Source organism: Cryptomeria japonica, chromosome 7, assembly GCF_030272615.1.
Source record: "Cryptomeria japonica chromosome 7, Sugi_1.0, whole genome shotgun sequence".
Lineage (NCBI taxonomy): Eukaryota > Viridiplantae > Streptophyta > Pinopsida > Cupressales > Cupressaceae > Cryptomeria > Cryptomeria japonica.
Window position 1 is genome coordinate 380,177,092 of NC_081411.1, and position 22,507 is coordinate 380,199,598.

Sequence of the window (22,507 nt, forward strand, 5' to 3'; positions counted from 1 at the left end):
TGATTCTTTTCTTGGGATGGTGGAATAAAGCATTTTTGATAGACCAATTCCTTTCCATTTCCATGTACCAATCATTGACTTTGAATTTTCTGGCATTCCTTGACTTACCACAAATGACTTCTTCTATGCCTGTCTTAAGATTGTCCATGACTACTTCTACTGGCTTAGCTGATTCTTTGAATATTCGCTTATTTCTCTCTTTCCAAATATGCCAAACAATCATTGCTGGACCAATCAACCAAAGTACTCCCCATTTTGTCTAACTAGATCTAGGCCATGTAACAAGGAAGTCTTTTAGGGTCATACTTCTAACTATAGATAAGCTAATCATTCCAAGAAACCAATCCCAACACCTCTGAGCAAACCTACAATTGAAGAGTAAATGGTCCACTATTTCTTCCCCATTGTTACATAACATGCACCAGCTTGGCCCTTGTATACCTATTTTTTTTAGCCTATCACCAGTGAGTATTCTCCCATTCAGTGCAATCCAGAGAAATGCCCCCGCCTTGGGTAGTACCCATTTATTCTAGCATAACTTACTAGGCCAGTCTGGATTGAGGATTTTATGCCTTTGGATTTCATATCCTAGCCTAACACTGTACTCCCTTAACTTTGCTACACACCAAAATGGGCTATCTTCTTCATCTGATGCTAATATTGATCTATTATTAAGTAATTCATTAAGTTTTTGTCACAATTGTGGGCTACCAATAGTTAACCGTTTCCAAGTCCTCATATTATGTAGCTCATTACTCTCAAAATAGCTAGCAACATGCATGCCAATAGTGGTTTCAATGGTGTTGACCCAATCCTAATCTTCGAAACACTTTGCTAGTGGTATCTCTTCGTCCCAGGAGTCCCTCCAGAACTTGGCCTTATTACCATTCCCTATCTTCCAAGATATGTGATTTATTAATATGCGCCTGCTGTCCTAAAGGAAATTCCAAGTGGGAGAGCTCCTATCTACATTTGCAATTGTGAAGATATGCTCAAAATCATCTGAGTCCAAATACTTTTTCTAAAAGATCTCGCACCATAATTTATTGGGGCTTTTGTACATTTTCCATGACAGCTTCACTCCAAGTGCCAAGTTCTGCAAGCCCATTTTTCTCAACCTACACCTCCATCCTCTTTCTACATGCACATTGTATCCTAGTTAATCAAAGGTATCTTCTTATGTTCCTTGGCCCCGTCCCAAACAAACATTTTTAGATACCCATCTAATTTCGCTCCAACCGAATTGGGCATTTGAAATCATTGCATACTATAGATTAGAACTGTTGATAGCACATATTTAATCATTAATATCCATCTAGCTTGTGTAAGCCATCTATTCTTCCATTGCTCAGACTTAATCTTACAAGAATAGATACATCCTCCCAAATATGGGATTGCCTACAACCCATGTTAATTTTGATCCCAAGATATTTGAGGGGTAGATCAACAATTTTCAAGCCAAGCAAATGCAAAATGTGTCTCTGTAACGATCTTTCTGTGTTGAAAAAGAGAATTTGTGACTTATCTATATTCATTACCTGGCTTGACAACTTATAATATTTGTCTAATACCTCTTTGATTCCTTTGGCTTCTTTCATTGTTGCTTCACCAAAAAAAATGGTGTCATCTGCAAATTGTGAATGGGTAATGGGCTCTATCAATCTATGAACTTGTATACCTTCCCAATGACTGATAGATTGCTTGGATTTGATTAAGTTGCTAAGGACTTCTGCCATGAGAACACAGAGTGTTGAGGATAAAGGGTCCCCTTGCCTTAATCTATTGGTAGCTTTAAAGAAGCCTCAAACCGCGCCATTGACAAGCATAGAAAAGCTAACCAAGGAGATGCAAAATTTCACACAGTCTATCCACTACTTTGGAAAACCATAGCAGCTAAGAACCTTAATCAAAAATTGCCAAACTACCGTATCATAGGCTTTTGCAACATCAAGCTTAATGATCATACCTTTTCACTTCTCTTTATGAATGGAGTGCATGACTTCTGAAACTAGAATAATGTTGTCCGCTAATTCTCTCCTGAGGATGAACCCATTCTGATTTTCTGAGATGAGATGTGTTAAGATCTTCTTCAGTTTGTTGGCCATTGCTTTCGAGATAATTTTGTATATGGTATTGCATAATGATATGGGCCTAAGATCGTGCATTGAAGTGCATTCCTATTTTTTGGGAATTAAAGAAATGACTGCATTATTCATCTCTCTTACAAACTTCCCTTTTTTCCTGAATTCTTCTACAACCAACCAGATATCATATCCTAGAAAGTCCCAACACTTATGATAAAACTCAACAGTCATGCCATCTAGGCCTAGTGCCTTGTGAGGATGAAGCTCAAAAGTGGCCCTTTTGACTTCTTCTAGGGAGTATGGTTCACATAGGATTTTAGCCTCCTCCACACTTACCAACTTTTGCATAAGATCAAGGAGCCTATTATCTGGCAAAAATCCTTCTTGATAGAAGTTTCCCAATAGATTAACAAAATGGTCGAGTGCCACCTACTCTAACTCAGCCTCAGTGCTTCTCAAAATACCTTCACCATCCAAGATAGCAATGATTTTATTTTTGTTTCTTCATGAAGAAACACTTCATGTTTTCAGTGGAGGGTTTTTGTGCAGTTGGAATTTTATGGCAAAGTTTATTGAAACAAGCAACAAAGTTCCTCATAGGCTCTGTTATTTCCTTCTTTAATTGAGCCAGCTGAGCGATAAGCGAATTCTCATCCTCAATCAATTTGAATTGGGCTTCAAAACTATCTGTTAAAACTTGCTAATTTGTAATAGTTCCATAAGGTAGATGATAGAACCAATCAACGGCTACATCAATAAGAGTTTGAACAAATAACCTCACTTCCACATCCTCATGTTGAACTGCAAACACTCCACATGCAACTTTGAAAGCATTTAAGTGTTCAGTAGTGGTTACTTTGCCATCTCCATTAAACTTAGGCAAATATTCTTTCACTCCCTTAGGAAGGTTATGGGTTGGCCCCAAAGCTAATGGTCTGATTGCCTCACCCCAAGGATTGTTGGCCATTTCTCCAGTAGGATTCAAAGGGGTAAGGTTAATAACAAGTGGAGGAACAACACTGTGTAAATTTAAGGCTTGACAGATAGGTGAAGTGGTTGCTCTTGGTGGAGATACGGGTCTACTTCTAGCCCTTCTAGGTGTAACTTGAGAAACAAAACTGAGGTCTAAAAGTTCTTGGAAGGTGTGATCAACAATTCCCTCCCTCCATTGTGACCGGGTATAGGGCTTAGACTCCAGTGTGAAAAGTAGTCAAGGTAACAAGCGTCTGGGATTTTGTTGTTGATTATCAGGAATTTGAATAAAGAAATGTCTAGGAACAATTACCCTCTAAAAAACCAACATAGGATGGTCTGCTTGTCTTTCTATTTCATCGAGGAATGCATTTATTTTGTCATAGTCATCTCGACTCCTTTTATGTCTCCAAGCTAGAGTATCTAACTCAAAGGTAATGTTACTTTGCTCTTCTTGCACCCAATTTAAATTTGGTTGTAAAATAGGTAAGAACCCTTTGTGAGGCAGCACCATTTATAAAGAACAAAGCATCACTATAATGACGACTTTTGTTAAAACCAATTTTCTCATTCTCCCCAGCAGAGTCGCCAAAAATATGTTGGTAAACTAAATTGTCGTTTGCACTTTATTTAATTTGAATACCCTTAAAACCAAGAAATGAAAGACAAATTTTACCAGACAGTTGGAAAATCATTATATTGATTAACCTCTGAATTAAGGTACAACTCCTTCTAGTAAATATTCAATCAACTTCAAGTTACACACAACCAATATTATACTTTTCACCAGAAAGCATAGAAAAGGTTATTACATTCACCGGTCAACACCAAATGAATGCAAGCATTGATTTATATATAACTTTTTATATGAAGCCAACACACTTCACATGTACACTAAAACAAAATGAAAATCTTATAAGGTGAATCCTGCTGGTAATTTTCTGCGCACATAGAAAGCTATAATGGATCTTTACTTGAAACAAATTCTCATAGAAATCAAATTTTAGACATCAAACACATAGATTCAAAGTCAAAGATAACCGTTATTCGATTTTCATTCATAGATGATTATCAACCTTCCATACATAGAGTCTTTCAGCAAAATTCAAGAGATAGTTTTTCAAAAACCTAGTCAACCCCCATAAAGTCATTACAAAACATGTAAATAGGTCTCCAAACCAATAGTTTGAACCAAAGATAAAATTAACTTGGAAGAGTTAATGAGAAACTACCCTAACTACATAATTGAAACTAAAAAAGAATGACTAGACTCGCTGGTAGACAACTGCCAGCAGTGCTAGTCATGTCGTCGATTTCATTTCCATTAGATTGCCCGAGTCATTGGTTTGAATGGACACCATAACCACCTTTGCTGCACTCCACTCAGGATGCACCTTTGAGAATTCTTGAATTACTGTAACGTGTGGCAGGATGATGTGTATTACTCACTACTTTCAGAGTTCTTTCTTCCTCTTTACCATCTGTACTTTGTCCCTGTGTGAATCCAAGTGATCCAGACAAACCATGAGCATCGATTCCACTTTGGAAACCCTCATAAAATCTTCCACAACCAAGGATTTCTCCACTTTAATTTGTTTAATATGGCTGCTGAATTGATTGATCATCTCTGCAGTATTTTCCAAAGTCTGGTTATCTTCCTTAAGCAATTGAACATTCACATTGCACAAATCCTTTTGCATAGTTGTTCTTAAGGCTATTAGTTCACCTCACAGATTGGTAGATTCGCTATGACCTTGTTCAATGATTTGATTGTGCCACTCTATGCTTTCCCTGCATACAAACATTATGTCCTCATTTAGCCCTAGCACCTGTCTTTCGGCAAGAAAGTTCATCAAGCCATAGCGCTAGATATCTCGCATTTGCTTTGAAATCACCGCCCATTTAGTCTTTTCTTTCTACCATGAGATTAAATCATCATCCAGTTCCTTGGTAACCTCATTAGCATCCTTGAAAATCTGAACTAAATCTGATATGTAATTGGTTCCTTGATTTTGAACTAAAGGGGACTGAGCTCTGAGACAATGGCAATGGACTGTTCTGTAGGGCATGAATGTATTGGGCCATTTGCATTAAATTTTCCTTCAACTCAACCTTGTCCTTCTCATCCTTCCAGGTGCGAGAGATGATTTGTTTAGTCAAAGTCTCCAAATGTTTTACATCAACTGCCCTGGTTCCGGCCCCCAAATCAACCCGTTCAATGGTGTAATCTGCCTCTGAAGTAGTGGCGACATCCTTATCAGATGTAGGTTTGGCAATGTCCACGGTCTAGTGCTTTGTGTCTTCATCAAAACCAATCATTGTCTCCATTTTTAACAGCTTTGGCTTCATGGATCTACCGAAGCATTTACTTACAACATCTTCCATCGACACCGAAATAGGAACCACATTTCTTTTCCTGGTAATTGAGTCATTTAACCATTTAGGAGCCAGTGTCAATTCTTTAGATTGCATATCTTCTGAAGGTGACTATGTAGCATTGTCTGTATTGGACCAGATATCAAGAAAATGTGAGTCTTGAGTAGTAGCATCTGAGTCAGTTAAGACCTTATTAGCTTACAAAACAAGGGTTTCCATATCGCACTGTACTTCCTCGGTGTCCAAGTCAAGAATGAGATGAGCATCACGTGGTTGAAAGTTCTTCTTGTGCCTTGACCTGGTAACCTGACTACCAATAGAAAGTGCAACTTTAGTATCAAGTTTCTCTTCTTTAGTATTAGTCTACCTTTTTCCTACAACAAAATCAGGGATGTTAGTTAAAACATAAGTTTTTCTTGTGGCCTTCCTCTTTCCATTTTTATTTCTTGAATTGGTTTCTCTTGCTGGATGAAATCGACAACTCCTAAGCCAATTTTCTGTTCTGCAAATTACGCTAAAAGTCTGCGTCTGAATGCTATCTTCCATCTTTTTATTCCAGTCAACTTCAGGGAGAGGCTCATTATGTACTTGTTTCATAAACTTTGAATCCAGTACATCTTCATTTTCAATAGTGACACCTAAAGTGTCCATTGACAATTTCATGTCATGAATCTATCTCAAAGTTAACCTAGACCAACTCCTCTTTCTCACTTCAAACTCATCTGAGCAATCTTCCCAATAATCCTCCAACTAGGGTACATGTTGACTAGGCACTATCTTCTTCACATATTGGGCAATAAAACGTTTACTATCAAAGTTATCCTTTTTCACAAAGGTTTTGAAATGAAATCTCTTGAACTCTAGCTCATGATTTAGTGCATCAGAGACAAACCTACAACTGTAATGGCCTAAATCGATGGGAAAAATTCCACTTGTATCACTATCTTCACATAATCCTTCACGACATAGGCTAGCTGTCTGTAAACTTCTATCAAGATACAGGAGTCTGAAACATACTTGGGTAGCCTAAAGGATTCACCTTTAAAATCTCCAGCCCTTATGTAAGTGAAGTGATTAAATTGTGTAAAGAAACTGCCATAGATTTTAACTAGTTCAATCGCTTCAGCAGACATTCTCCTATGCAAGTTATCCTATAATTCAAAGGCCAACCTCCCAGTAAAAAATATCATTCCAGCAAAGAGAATCATCAACATGTCCTTTTAAAGTCAAATGGGGGTGATACTCATAAATTTTAATACCTTGAACCCATTTAGCATGGAATAATCCAGACCATTCCCTCACACAGGCTAGCATATATAACAAGTATGAAGACATAAAAAAGTTTGGCATCCCAAGATAATTGCTCAAACCCTCAGGCAATCTTTTTGCAATAACAGTTCCCTAGTCAATGAACCGATTTTTATCTAGAGTTACCTGAATGAAGAAATACATCCAGTCTTCCTAATAGAAGGAGTGTGAATTCCCCTTGACTCTATACAACAATATTACCAAATCTCTAATCATAGGAATCAAATGCTCAAGGGTTAAGGGTCTTGGCAGCCTTGAACCCCCTTTTTGAAACTTCAAAAGCCAATTTCACGCAATGACAGTTCTGTAATATGGCTTTTTCTTAGAATAAATTCTGTAAGATTTTCCAATTGTCCAATCTTCATAGGGTTCCTGGTGTGGGATACCCATGGTAGCCATTACTGTTTGTCTATCAATGGACAACAAAAATGCACCACTATTTTTCCTTATGCATCTATTGACTTTATCATAGTGGTTCATGCATTCTAAAACCAATTCAGGGCAAGGAGTAGCTGTGGGAAATGCAGTTGCTTCTAATAAACCACTCTGTGCAATATCTCTCATCATAGGATTAGCGGTTGGGTTTCGTACTCTTTCTAGGAAATCATCTAAATCTAGTTGCACTAAAGCTATATCACCCAACTTTGGTAAGGGGCTTACAAGGGAAGAAGAATTCACTAATTTAGGTAGAGTGGGCCTCATGTCTAGCCCATGATTTTCTCCAATTAACCCAGACAAAGAAGAAAAGGGAAACAGAAACAAACAACTAACAAAATATCCAGAGCTTTTCTAAAACAAACTGCAACAATTAGGAAAGTTGTTTGAACATACCTTCCTCTGTCATCTGCAAACCCCTATTGCAGTCAATTTCTTCCTGCTCCACAAACTCTTCTTAACACTTAACCAAAAAAAATGATAATCTCGACATGACAACTACCCAATTTAAAAGCTGAGAAAATCTTACCCATGATTACTCTGAACTATCCTCATTACTCTTCTCTCGTGTGACCTTACTCTGAAATAATCATGTTCAAGCATCCATTAAATGCCAAGTCACTTTGTCTCTGACAATACAGATCCCCACACCACACTTGCTATAAATGACAGCTTTCAAATCATTAAAAAAAGAATATTCCTCTTCTTTGCCACCGTTTATCATATCTTAAAATCTACATCGCCACCTCATGCCAAGTCACATGATCTCCAAGAAGTACAAACATTGAACTCCGAGTCTTGAGAAACAAAACCGACATAAAACATAAACATGATAAATCTTGAACTTTGAACCTTGAACTAAAAAGGTTGAAGTTCAAGGTTCAAAGAAGGTGAAACACCGACAAAGACTAGGAAAGACTTAAAACTGCATTGGAGGAAAAGCTTTTAATATAACGCCCATTGGAGGAAAAGGTTGAAGTTCAAGGTTCAAGTTCAACACAGTGAAACTTAAGGAAAGAAGCAAAGACTAAACTACATGGAGACTTCTAATCAAATGACTCGACCAACGGACCAAATGGAGACATAACTCAAACAAGGAGACATATAGAATGAAATTTTATATATGCCACCAACACCTATGTACTAACCTCACTTCCTTCCCTACAATCATCCATATCCTCTTCCATTTTACGATTTCATAGTGAATATATACTTCCTCCTCTTAGCTTCCCCCCCTTTTTTTTGCTTCCCACCTTACATTTTTCATGGATTTCTATACATTCATATACATTTCTAATTTGTGCATCTAGTCTCACATGAAACTTCCCATATCCCATTTTGCTTCATTTTTCTCTGCAAAATTTTCACTTGGTCTATCATTAGACCTTCAAAATTTCTCAAATTTCCCCTTTTAAGTTCCCTTTTCATATTAAATATAGGTTATAAATTTTCTTGATACCATTGGCATTATTTCTTCTTGTATGGAGTTCAACATAACTTTGAAACATGTTATTTCCATCCCAAATATCTAGTTTTTATGTGTAGACCCATAAGAAGACACAAAATCTCTTATTCTCAACCCTAGGAACACATAAAAAAAAAATATTTATTCATCTTCATCTCAACCACTCCCCTAACCTTCGCTTAACATCACTAACGACTAAATTTAGCTCTACAACTAACCTAGAGGGATTTTTTGAGCTAAAAAACATATGTACAACTTAAGGGTTTGGATTTTCTTACAAAATCAATAGTTTATGAAGAAAATAATATGTTTCCATGAATGTGGTGATTGAATTTTCATATATTCATGATCTTTAAACTAGTTAAAGGCTATCATTTTAATAGATATATGGAATTTTGACTTTTCTGCACAACATAGTAGTAACATCTAATACTTTGTTGGAATTTTAAAAGACATATAGAGACCAAAAAGGCACTATATATACCATTTTATTTTTTAGAATAATGATTAGTGATTTATTTATTTTCACATGATTATAAGTGCTAGGGATTATATAAGTTTCAATTCATACAAGTCTAGCTAGTAGATAAGTAGCATATTTAATAAATATCAAACATGTAGTTAGTTGGTAACAAATTCCTGCTTAGTGGCTATTGATAGATCTTTGGGAAATTTTTTAGATAAATAATTTAGATACATTTCTAGATTTGGGTTTCCTCTTCCCATATGTGTTGGTATGATTATAGAAAGAACAAGTGTTATTTTTAACAATCTCTTCCTTATTAAAAATGGATTTTATAGATCGTAGAGTGGGATTTTAAAAATATTTATTTTTAAACATCATATCTTTGATTTTATGTTAATGTTATTTCTTTGGTAAACTATGATTCTATTTATTGCAAATTAGGCATCAGTATTGGGAATCAATGATCCTCCATAAACATATAATGAAAAACATATTTCACTAGTAGATTAGGAGTTAAACTGTATGCACTTATTTTATAATTTGACTTTATTCATCTAAATAAATATTGAAGAGAGACTTGTGGCTCTTATCATAGAGAATAATATATTTTTATGTTAATCATACATTTATGCAATGATTCTATATTATTTTAATATATGTGTAGCAGGTTATGTTTCGTCCTACGCTAAATTTTGTTGGAAAGCATACATTAGATACTACTATAGCACTCTCAATTCTTTCATGTTCAATTATGATCCATCATATTAAGAATGCCTTCAAGAAAACCCTCATATGCCTTTTTGAGTCTAAATTGAAGGAGAAGATTCATTTTTATCAATTAGCCTTTAATCGCTCACATTTTATTCATGAGTTGATCGAAACCCCTTCAAACTGATATTTCCCTAGCTTGAAGTAGATTGATTCCTCTAGGAATCTAAGCAATTATTTTGGGACCCAACACATTCATCTAGCCTAATGATAGTGATGAATTCAAAGGTGTTAGACATGAAACATTATCTTATGGTATTTTAATGGGTATATCCTTCTAGGAAAATGGTATCTCAACCTTGCAATAACAAAAATATTATTATTGATAAATGAGTGTTGGGGGCAGCAAGGGGGGTACCCCCCTTATGAGGTTCAAGGGAGCCAAGAATATATTTCTCTGGTATGATATCCTTAAACATTATTCCCCCTTGTGGGGTTCAAGGGAGCCAAGAATATATTTCTCTCGTATGATATCCTTAAACATTATTTCCAATTGATTCTTGATATGATACACATAAATATTTTACTAATATTGTGTTAGTATTAGGCCTAGTAGGTAAATAAGAATTAGGAACTATAATTTTCCTTATGATTTTAGATAAAATAATATATATTATTTAGTTAAAAATTAAATAACTATGTTCATGTTTAAAAGATTAACTTACTAGATATTTTTTAATAGAATTTCATTTATGTTTATTTGGCCCAAATAATTTAATAGATAAATTTATAATCTCTCCAAATTATTAATAAATTTACAAATATATCAATTTCTAAATTTAATAAATATAAATATACATAATGATGATTTTAGCACTAATTTTATAAAAAAATGTACGACATCTTTTATTTTTATAAATGATGTAAATTTTATATTTTTAACTAAAATTTGATTGAAATAATACTAACATTACATAGCAAACTATACCTTTAAAAAAGTGAAAAAATAAATTATATTAATATTATTTAAATTATAAATTTTTAAATATATATTTTAGAATTGTAAAATACATCATGTTATAAAATATAAATCTTTAATATTTAATATTTTAGATAATATCTACATTGAGTTTTTTAAAAGATGAAAAATTGCATCAACATAAAAATAATGTAATCCAAAAAATTTTTAAATTGAGAGGAGTTCATTAGAGCTTTCACTCATGTAAAATTCTAAAACACATCCTTAGAAAAGAAGAAAACTCATAGAACCAAAGCAACTTAAAAGTGGGAAAAATAAGAAATAAAAAAAGTCTAAATTGGCATAGTCTTAACCTATAAAGATAAAGAAAAACAATCTTGAGAACCTTACAAAATAAGACCATCCTCTAGTAGCATGGGGACATGGGGGACATTAGAACTCATGACCTCTTTCTTACAATGGGACTCTTTAGCCAATCAAGACAAGGTCACCACCCTAAATTGAATGAATTTATGAATATTTAACTTTCTTACTTACTAGAACCATTATTGCATTATAATCATTTTATTACTTAGAAGATTTTTTGAAGAACGCTATAAAATCAAACTTTTTTCAACTAAAATGAGCAAAGAATTGGGGGACACTTGAAGGGCTTGTGATTTGCAAAAGGCACAACAATAACGAAAATCAGAGCGAAAAGGCAGAAAAGCCCCCCAATCATATGACCGAACAGCTCGGTTCCCCCCTTTTAAAAAATAACACCAACTGCCCCTGCTTCTCTTTTTGTCCGCTTCTCCCATGCCATATCATCGAAGGCTTTGACGAATAATGAGCAAGCACAACAACAGCGAATGTCACTGAACTTTGCCACGTGGTCGTCTGCTTTTTAGCTGGAAGTTATGCTGACAGTTGTAGTAAGCATGAAGGAATTGATCGTTCTTTAAGATAACATGTTTACATTGTTTTGGTCATTCTTTTAATGAAATAAAATTGTAAAGTAAAAGCTTGTGGTTGTTGTGTTAGATTAATTAAATAATAATAGATTTTTCAACTTAAATAAACTTTTTATTGGGATATAAATGTTAAAATTAGAAAGTTAAAATGTTATATCTGAAGAAAATATTTTGTCTTAAAAGTAATATTGTTGAATAAATTTGTTGATGTATTAAAATTCATTTCTTGAGATTGAAATTGGTTTCTCTTTGTTTATAGTGTAATAGTCTATTTCAATATTAGAATAATATATTGATATTATATAAGATTAAATTGTATTCATAGATCTAGATCGACTCCACATGTATGGATTTGATTTGTATAGTAGAGAATTAGTTTAGGGTAATGCACACTCATACTCATAATGTACAATTAGTCTCCTTTTATGTACTCCTATCATAGTGTTCTTAACATGCTCTTTCTTAAATGCAAGTGGTTTATAATGACTTCCACATAGTAAAGGATAATTCAAATGAAAATGAATGAATGTCTTTAAAACACAAGTACATAGCAATAACCATACAAAATTATACCATGTTTGTTCAAGGTGGAAAGAGAAGTTAGGAGCTAGCCAAAATTAGCGTTAGAAATTTTTCAAAATTTGGGGGTTAGATTTGTAAGTGTTTGATTGGAGGTTTTTATTTTTTTCCATATTTCAATCCTTTCAAGTGGATGCATAGTTGATTTGAAGCTATTACTTCTCCACTTATGCTTGCCCATAGATGGTTCAATTGTTAAGTGGATTTTTCCATTGAACAATTCATGTGCTCAAACCAAAAAGATCATGACATCAGTGGGACAAATTGAAAGATTAATACACTTCAACAATTTTATCCATCACTAAAATTAATTTTTGAAAAACACTAAATTGTTCTCAAACATTTCCATGATGTAATGCCCCCAAGATTTCACACATAAGATGATATCACCAATGCATCAAACATTGTGGCACAAAGAAAAAGACTTCACTAACAATGTGACATGTCATTGTTAATTTTTTTGCACAGAAAACATCATTTTTCAAAGAGTCTATCAATTAACCTCATGTACAACACAAATATATGTAGCCATTATATCAGAATTTCCCTAATTGAACTTGCACATCTCTTTGACCTACCAATTACAGACCAAAGTGAGATTGCTAGTTACATATATTTATGAACAATATGGATGTATTAATCTTGTAATATAAATACTATAAAATGAAAAAATAATAATAAAATAATTTTTTTTAAACATGTATTTAAGTACAATAATTTTTATAAAACAATAATCTTTTTTGCTATTAAATAAAAAGATAAATGTCTTTAACATAGAAAGAGTAATATACTTCAACAATTTTATCCATCACTAAAAATCATTTTTTGAAAACACATGACACTAATTAACACTAGATGACTTTTTTTTGGTTGTAGGTGACATTCACATGTTGCATTACACACCAATGCGCACACAAGGTGTCATGACAAGTGCAACCACACATAAGATGACATCACCAATGCATCAAACATTGTTAATTTTTTTGCATATAAAACATCATTTTTGAAAAGGCCTACCAATTAACCTCATGTACAACACAAATATATGTAGGTATTATATCAAAATTTTCTTAATTGAACTTACATATGTTTTTGCCCTACCCATTACACACCAAAATGAGATTGCTACATTTAATATCTAAATGACCTTATCACCTAAGACTGCTACATTTAATACAACTTAAATAGAGGATACCAGGCAAAAACCAGATATCAAATCTCCAAGTTCTTAAAGATACTTGGTAAGAAACCCAAGTCCCATGCCATAAAACTATATAAAAATTAACTTCCAGATTTACTCAAAGGCCCATTCATTTTCACGCCGGACTTCTTCCTCCTCTTCCCTAGTGAAGTCATTTTTTATGTTAAATGTCTTTCGGATCTCTTCTGGGGTTTTGCCCTCAATCATGTCAGCTACAGTTTGGCACGTTAAGTCCAGAAGATTCTTTATATTCAGATAGTTGGCAGCCTGCTCACAGCAAATAAATATACATAACAAGTCATTATTTGCAATTTATACATATAGAGAAAATTAAGTTTACTTAAGCATATCAACAAATATATACTGCAAATGATTTAACAATTAAATCTATCATCTACAGGCAAACACACACATCCTCAATGACAGAAAGGGGGCAACTCCCTCATAGTAATGCAAAAGAGACACAGGCATTTTCCAGATCCTGCTCTCTCTTTCAATGTTTGCACCACATGAATAGAGGAAATCAGACTAAGACTTTATAGATGGCACTACAGATATCCATCTAAAACATGCATTGTACGAAATTCTGGTTTTATTCAGAAAAGTATCCGCTACGCTACCATTTTTCCAAAAACAGCTTCAAACAAAAGCTTCAAATTTTCTGGACAACCTCAAAAAAACAAAAACATCAAATTTTCTGGACAAACCTTAAAAGAATTGTTTTACATTTTCAGGACAAATTTAAACAAATAGCTTCAAATTTTCTGAACAAGCTTAAACAAATAGCTTCAAATTATCTGGATAAACTTAAACATCTAATTTTCGAAAATCATCCAGATAGGTCGTTCAAGGGCACTACAATATGAAACCTGAAAAACTAAAACAGGATACACAGAATATGAAGCCTACAAAACAAAACCCGACGAAACAAAAATATATATGCTTACAAAACAAAATCGCGCAAAAATTCATCCCGCAAATCCTACCATTAAAGACATTCCAAAGCCACATAAAATACGTAAAATATCTATAATATTTCTGGAAAACCTTAATCTCCAACCTCATATTTTACAACATAAGAAGGTTCAATTTTCTTTCTGAAACCCTAAGTAATACATCAAAAACAACATCTAAATACGCTAATAAAGGGGCGCTGAAAATCATGCATACCAGTATAACGTCAAAAAGGGTAGCTTGATCCACCTTCACGAACTCCTGATCCCACTTCTTCACATCCTCCTCCGAAATAGCACTCTTTTCTTCGCTGGTCTTGGCAGCATCCACATGATAATTACAATATTCAATAACTTTGACCAGGATGTTACTACTTACATTCGGCAAGGGCACCACGCTCTCCACGCCTGTATCCTCAATCATATTCTTGATTGTTTCAGATTCAAATGCCACGGCCTTATCAACCTCGAACATTTCATCATCTGAGCTCTTCAATTTCACTTTACATTCCTTCGCCATGGATGTTTTGGGGATTGAAAACAGAAATCCTGCTGAGGGAAAGCAAACAAAAATCCAAGAAAGAGAAAGAAAAAATCTAGAACTCACTTTGTAATAATATGCAATGACTGGCTAACCCCTGTATTTATATGTGGGGGACGGGTATTTTTTTATATGGATAAAAATAGCCCTGTGAGTTATTTGTGGCGAATTTTATATTTTTGGCGCTTCAGCCTTTTGGTTAACACTAACCCGGGTGGTGATTTGCTTTTTCTTGTTTTACTATTGGTGGCTATTTTTATTTTTCAAAATCCGTCGGCCGTTTTTATCGTTCTAATAGTAACTAAAAAATTATAAATATGGTATATTTTTTTTTAGTTTCAATGTTTTTTAATTAAAATTCATGATTTAGCCTTGGGATTATAAGATATCATTCCTGATTAAAATGAAAGAGAATTGACTTTAAAATTATTATATTTTATGTCTATTTTTAGTCAATTTAAATGAACTAAATTAATATGATACATTAAAAATTAAATGTATATTTTAAAAAAGCAATTACTATTTCATTATTATAATGTATAGGAAATATATGTTTTCTATTTTTTAATGATTTTTGACTAATTATAGTAAATTTAAAATTTAAAAATAAAAATACTCAAATTTTTCAAATTAGAATAAAACAAATTATATTAGGAAAACAAAAACAATATAGATATAAAAAAAAATTAATTTTCTTATATTTAAGAAATATATTTTAAAACAAAATAATTTTTTAAAAAAATATCTATATTATTTATTTAAGAATATGAGCTCTTTTAAATCAAAATATGACTTAATCATATATATCTACTAGTATACCTCTATTTAAAAAATTTAGGTAAAATACGCCGAAATATATCTTATCGAGAAGAATTTATCACCTTAAGATTAACTCTAATTAATCTCTAGTTAAAATCTAAGCCTAACCTTGATTTCACTCTAATCATATTTTAAACTAACATTGACCTTGACCGTAATGGTAATTAAATTTATAATCTTAAATATGGGATCGATGTTGTCCGTAAACACAAAAGGCTTTTCAAAACAAATTGACATGCATTCCCCAGTCGAAATCCAAATTTAGAAAAATAAAAAATTTGGCAGTGTCTCGGCTATTGGAGAATCTCCAACTACCTGAAAAAACTCAAATATAGAAATTTAAAAGGACTATCCAACAATAGATATGGTGCTGCCAAGACAGAGCTGTTACTTTTTGTAGTCGCCATAAATTCGAAAATGGAGACAGTAAATTAGTGGTTTCGCATGGAGATAAATGTTAGTAACTGTCGGACATAAATTCACTAGCATGGAATTCATACGTGGAGTATTCTCTTCCGAATGCTTTGCTAATAAATTGACCAAATGTTAAGCAATTCCATCATGCAATTCTCTCTATTATGAATCACGTGAATAGTTTTTGAGGGGTCTCGATGCATCTTCTATCACTTTTCTTCATTCTGCGCTTCTCTGAGCTTGTGACTTCGGTGGTTTTTGGCCTCTATTGCAGCATCGCCCTTTTGGGAAAAATAGCTAAAGTCTTGGTGCGCTTTTTCATTTTTCATGAAACCGGTAAAAACAAAGGTCAACTCCAATGAATCTCGCAGCTTGAAAAATTGGCGTGCAGAGTTGGTTGTACGGTGACACTGTGGAATAGTGGGAAATAAAATCTGCCGAAGCCATTACACATTCGTCAATCTATCCCATGTCTACATGATTTCTCCTCCCATATTTGGGTTTAAACTTGTAATGGCTACAACCTACATTGCGTGTAAATTGAAACTAGACGCTAGGATTAGTGAAGAGCATAAATGGTGTTCAGATGCTAGCTACTCCATTTGAAGGGCCTACATATAATCAATGGTCTCTTCAATAGCAAAACTAGAGTGTCCATACTACACCCCCAGGAATGTGACAACCATGCCAGTAGTCTCAAGCGGGAGGTGAGATTGTCATTGGGAAGTATTTTGCATCTTCGTTATATCTGTCTCTGTTTCTGTCACATTTGCTCCACAAAAGTTGAAAACAATTTTTTTTCTTGTGTTTTTGGGCGATTTTTAAATTATTTATACTATGGGCTTCAAAGACGTAGCAGGCTTGGATTGTGATTATTTCAATTCACTTATTCTCTCATCCTACTTCAGCCTAAGTATGCCCTGTACTATTAAGGTTTTCACCAAGCCTTAACCAGATTTAGATTATTTATGTGCATGGCTAACAAGTTGCTTGCATTCTAGTTTCTGGATGATATGAACTCTAAAAGTCTCATCCGGGAATTGAATTTGGGCATATACTGCAATCATGGCACTCCATGAGACCACATCTCTTTGAGGCAGTCTGTCAAATGGTTCACAGACTTTCTCAGTTTGCATACATGTCTATGAGGGAAGTTGCAACTTTAATCTGTATGCTTTGATGTTTGTGTATGCCCTGTTTCAAAGCCCAATTTGGCACAAGCGAAGGTGATGAGGCCAAAAGTTGTGTAATTTGGGTTTACACTTAGCAGTTGCATTTGCTTGAAAATTTCTAAAGCCTTTTCAACAAACCCATTTTGTGCGTATCCTGCAAACAACGTAGTCCATGATAATACACCTATTTGAGGCATTTTGTCAAACAGGTCACTTGCCTTCTCTATACTCCCACACTCTTCCCTTTTGAAAAGAAGTAATTGAGAATACATATCTACATCAATTTTTTGAAAAAAAAGTTGAATTTTGAGGTTTCAAATTTTGAGTTTGAGAAATCTAGATGTGGGTATTACTGGGATTTGTTTCTCAAAAAGTTTTTGGCTTTGTTTTAATGAATTATGGTGATGTAGAGATCAAGATTTATGGGTTGTTCTTTTTGGGAGCTGCTTAAAATGCATTAGAGACTTTGGTTATGTGGAATTAGTGTGGGTTATGGGGGAAATGTGGAATTGGTGTGGGTTATGGGGCAAATGTGGAACAGAAAATAATTAATTTATTTATATTTAATATTTTAAAATTGTGAAAATGTTGATTAATCTTTTAAGAGTAACAAGTTAATTTGTTTATTGGCCAGTAATAGTTTATGATTTTGTTATGGTTTGGGATATGGTTTAATTAAAGTTAAATTTGAGGTTAAGAGTTGTAGGAGGAATCTTTGAGTTAGGGTTAAATTATGATTATAGTTCCATTATCATTAGGGTTAGGGTTTAGTTAGGATTAGGATTTAAGTTCAATCAGGGTTATGATTAAGGTAAGGTTAGAGATCAATTAGGGAAAATTATTAAGTTAGGCTTAGGGTTTAATAAGGTAAGTTTAAGGTTAGTTTTCAATTTGGGTTGGGGTTTACTAAGAGTTGAAATATTAGATTTTAATTATATTTAAGATTATAAATTTAATTACGATTAGGGTCAAGGTCAATGTTAGTTTAAAATATGATTAGAGTGAAATCAAGTTTAGGCTTAGATTTTAACTAGAGATTAATTAGAGTTAATCTTAAGGTGATAAATTCTTCTCGATAAGATATATTTCAGCGTATTTTACTTAAATTTTTTAAATAGAGGTATACTAGTAATTAATAAACTCATGACTAAATATTTATAAATGGACGAATCACAAATAGATCACCTCACACTATATCATTAAATATTTTTAATGTATGTGAAGAGTTTATGAAAGCATTTTTCCTCTTTCAAACCTCTGTTCTTAACGGCACACTCTAACCCCACAGCTTCTGTGGCCGGGCCCACAACTGTCATTAAACCTTCTTCACCGTTTTAAATTCACCGTTGCAGATGCCAGTTCCGTTTACTGCGCCTTAATCTCCACTTTTTTAATCGCACTTGCTGGGCGGCGACTTTACGAAGGGGAGTGAACACTGAAATTTCCTCTCCATACATCATATCAAACAACGATTAATACATATTTAATTTATAAATAATTAATTAATAAGTATTTTCTAAACTTAAAAAAATTAAAAAATAAATTTAATTATTGAATAATATTATGTATTAATAAGTTAATGTTAAAAATTATTAAAATATAAATAATAAAACTCTAAGAGTTACTATATAAAAATATGTATTAATCGTTGTTTGATAACTCATATTATTTATATTTTAATAATTTGTAACATTAACTTATTAATACTTAATATTATTCAATAATTTAAATTATTTTTTAATTTTAGGTTTAGAAAATACTTATTAATTAATTATTTATAAATTATCATTTTTTTATTTTGAAAGAATAATTTATATTTTACAAAAACTAATTTTAAAAATTAATAAGAATTAATTTTAATTATTTTAAATTATTTTAAATATTTAATATTTATTAAAATTAATTTTTTTAACTGTAAATATTATTAAATTATTAATTTAAATAATAATTTAATTTTTTAATTATTGATTATTAATCATTTAAAATTATTCAACAACAATTTATAATTTTGACATTTTAGACTTTCACAATATGATTTATGATTTTATTAAAAAAAGATCTAATATCAAAATGAATTACTAAGTTAGCATATATTTGTATTTGTAGCTATTTTATATTTAAGGTGATGAAGATTTATTTGTGCAAAATAAAGAAAGGGTTATTAGACATAGCATATTAAAGAACAAAAATTTTCATCAAGTTATAGATTTGTTTCATGTTAAATATACCTATAACAATATATGAAAATCAATATATAGTGGAAATAACTAATTGTGAAGTACACTTGTTAATATTGGTTTTTTTAAAAAAAATTAGTTACAGTTAGTATATTTTAAATTAATTTAATGATAATTAAAAAAATATAATAATTTAATTTTATTAAACTATTTTTTAATAAAGTAGAACATATTATGAAAACTTAATAAAAATTTAATCTCTTAATTAAATACTTAAATTGTAATTTTTATTAAAACGATTTTGATGTGTAATAAAATATTATTTAAAAGTAAATTTTTTGAATATAAAAATAGGAAAACATAAAAATACACAATAATATAACATAGTAAAAGATAACATATAAATACATAGTATTTACTACACATTCTAAATAAAATAAAAACAAAAAACATTAAAAGAATTTAAAGTTTCATTTAGAAATAATAAAAATTGTTATTTAAATTTAATTTTTAACTAATAATATAATATTATTTACATTTATTTATTTTTTAAAAAATTGTTACACAATATAAATTATTATTACTAAATGAAAAATATTATTTATCAACAATTTTATTTTAAAATTAAAAAATAAATTTAGTTATTTTTAATAATTAAACTATTAATAATTTACTGATAACCATCTAAAAAATAAAACTCTCAAAGCTCATAAAAAATTTAAATATATTTTTAATGTTGGTTAATAAATTTAAAGGAGCGGGACTTGGAGGGATTTTCATTATTCCCTACCCTTAAAATCGTTTGAAACGGTAAGTGAATGGAAATAGAAATGACGATAATAACAACGAAAACGGAAAAGGAAGTTTAAGTGGGAATTGTGGGCCCGACCATGTAAACCGTCGGGAAACTGTCATATTCAAATGTGCCGGTTAAACCCGGCCAAAGAGGGGATTACATACATTAGAAGATATCAAAATGGCCTTCATTCCATCCTTGCAATCTAACCCTACTCTGTCACCTCCGCAATACATTCTTTCACAACCCACTCCACCTCCCATGTCCCAAGTTCAAAATCCCATGTAACAAACATTGACACAATATTTGCATTCACTTGGTAACGATGTTCATTCTTCATGAATTATTCCTCGAGAAGAATATCTAGAATTTACAAGAAAAGGGGATCGTGGATTTTGAAGACCCCCTTCAAACGCCAACCGCTGCTTCACTATCCTCACAATGAAATTTGCCTTCATGTTGCATAAGCTCTTACCACCTTAAACAATCAATTTCTAAAATGTTTTAGGAAAAAGCGTGAAGCGATGCCATTTAAAGGAAGAAATTCTCTAGACCTCGCACTGCATTTATGATCCCTGTCTTAGTACTTGTCCCATCCATTCACAAACTTACCTCAAAATGATGGCAGCTAACACTCTGGTGATGTAATTTCACATCCCTCTCCCCATTCTAAATCATCAAATCGCTCCCAAAAACTATAGATATTCACATTCAATGACATCGCCCACTTTGACAGGGTGTCTGCCACATCATTACCCGCACGATACACATGCGATATTTTAAAAAGCTTCAAAATAATTTAATAAATTACATATTGATTTTAATTTTTTAATAATATTCCATGCTTTTGCCTTGCCTTGAATTAAAGCATTAACTATAATCATTAAATCACCTTCTAAATGAATTTTTCAGATTTCACTTCTTCTTTTTTTCCATTAACACTGCTTCCACAGTTGCCTAAGCTTCAACAATATTGTTAGTGTCTTCCATTAATATTTTGGCTCCCTTTGCTAGGATATTACCTCAGGAATCTCTAGCTACAAAGCTCACTCCATAGGGGCCTAGAGTCCCCTTTGAGGCCCTGTCAATGTTGACCTCTTTACTCACTGATGAAATTGGATTAGCTTGATTAAGCCCATTAGCCAATTTTAAACCTCTATTTTACTATACGAGAAAATATTTGATTTGAATCTAATCTAGTTAATCAACTGCAACAAATTAAAAATGTTAAGTATGTGGATATTATCTGATAGGAGGAAATTTGTGGTAATAGTAGAGCAGATCACTCCTCTTCTTTGGTATCTTCATTTCCTAAGAGCTTCTTCTTCAGCTAATCCATGGTGTTTTCCTAAGTTGTTGTGTTCCAAACCAAGGGTTACCATGGTTTCCCTAGCAAGGTCCTGCAAGAAAGGTATTCCCTCTCTAGAAAGGAAGCCAATCGTCAGTTCATCACTTTACCTTGCATAGGAAGTAAACTGGGTGAGGAGATTTTGTTTGCGATAAAGGGAACTATGAGGGGATCAAACCCCAATGTTGGGAATCAACTTCTCTAGAAATATTTGTGCATATGATATAGTGTGGAGTTTGATCTGTCATTATCACTAATAATATGCCTCATCTTCTTTGATGTAGTGTCGTTTCACCTATCTTCTTACGCAAAGTATTTTGGTCTTGTACAATTTGCCAATTCCTTTTAGCACTCTAGTCATTGAGGCGGGGAATAATTCATATGTTTGTCCGTGTGCCACTTAACTACTTTCGGTGCTCTTGCTACTAAGGGCGGTGAACTGTATGGGGGCATTTTGTGTGCTTTGGAGGAAACTGCTAGGGGATCAAACCTAGCTAATAGAGATCAACTTGTCCTAGCATATTTGTGGCCGTATGGAAAAGGTGGAGTTACAATTGTCATTACTTATAATATGTCACATGTTTTTGTGTTGTCTCATCTTCTTGAATGTTATGTTATTTTGTCAGTGATCTTTCATAAATATTTTTTTATGGAGGATTTTCCATCCCCAAAGTCATTTTAGTTACCTTGAGAAGAATTGAAGTTTTGGCTATTATTATTGATAAGATGTGTATTTTTGTGTGGCCTCATCTTCTTGAATG

The 22,507-nt window shown here is 32.7% G+C and overlaps 1 protein-coding gene across 1 annotated transcript; it reads right to left on the reverse strand.

Moving 5' to 3' along the window:
• Window positions 1–13,179: 13,179 nt before the first annotated feature.
• On the reverse strand, window positions 13,180–15,122 carry LOC131030093 (SKP1-like protein 1A). The gene is given in 3 exon segments (XM_057960772.2): window positions 13,180–13,661; window positions 13,663–13,793; window positions 14,697–15,122. Coding segments are annotated over 3 exon segments (489 nt in total). The 5' UTR covers window positions 15,000–15,122; the 3' UTR covers window positions 13,180–13,606.
• Between the last annotated feature and the right edge of the window lie 7,385 nt (window positions 15,123–22,507).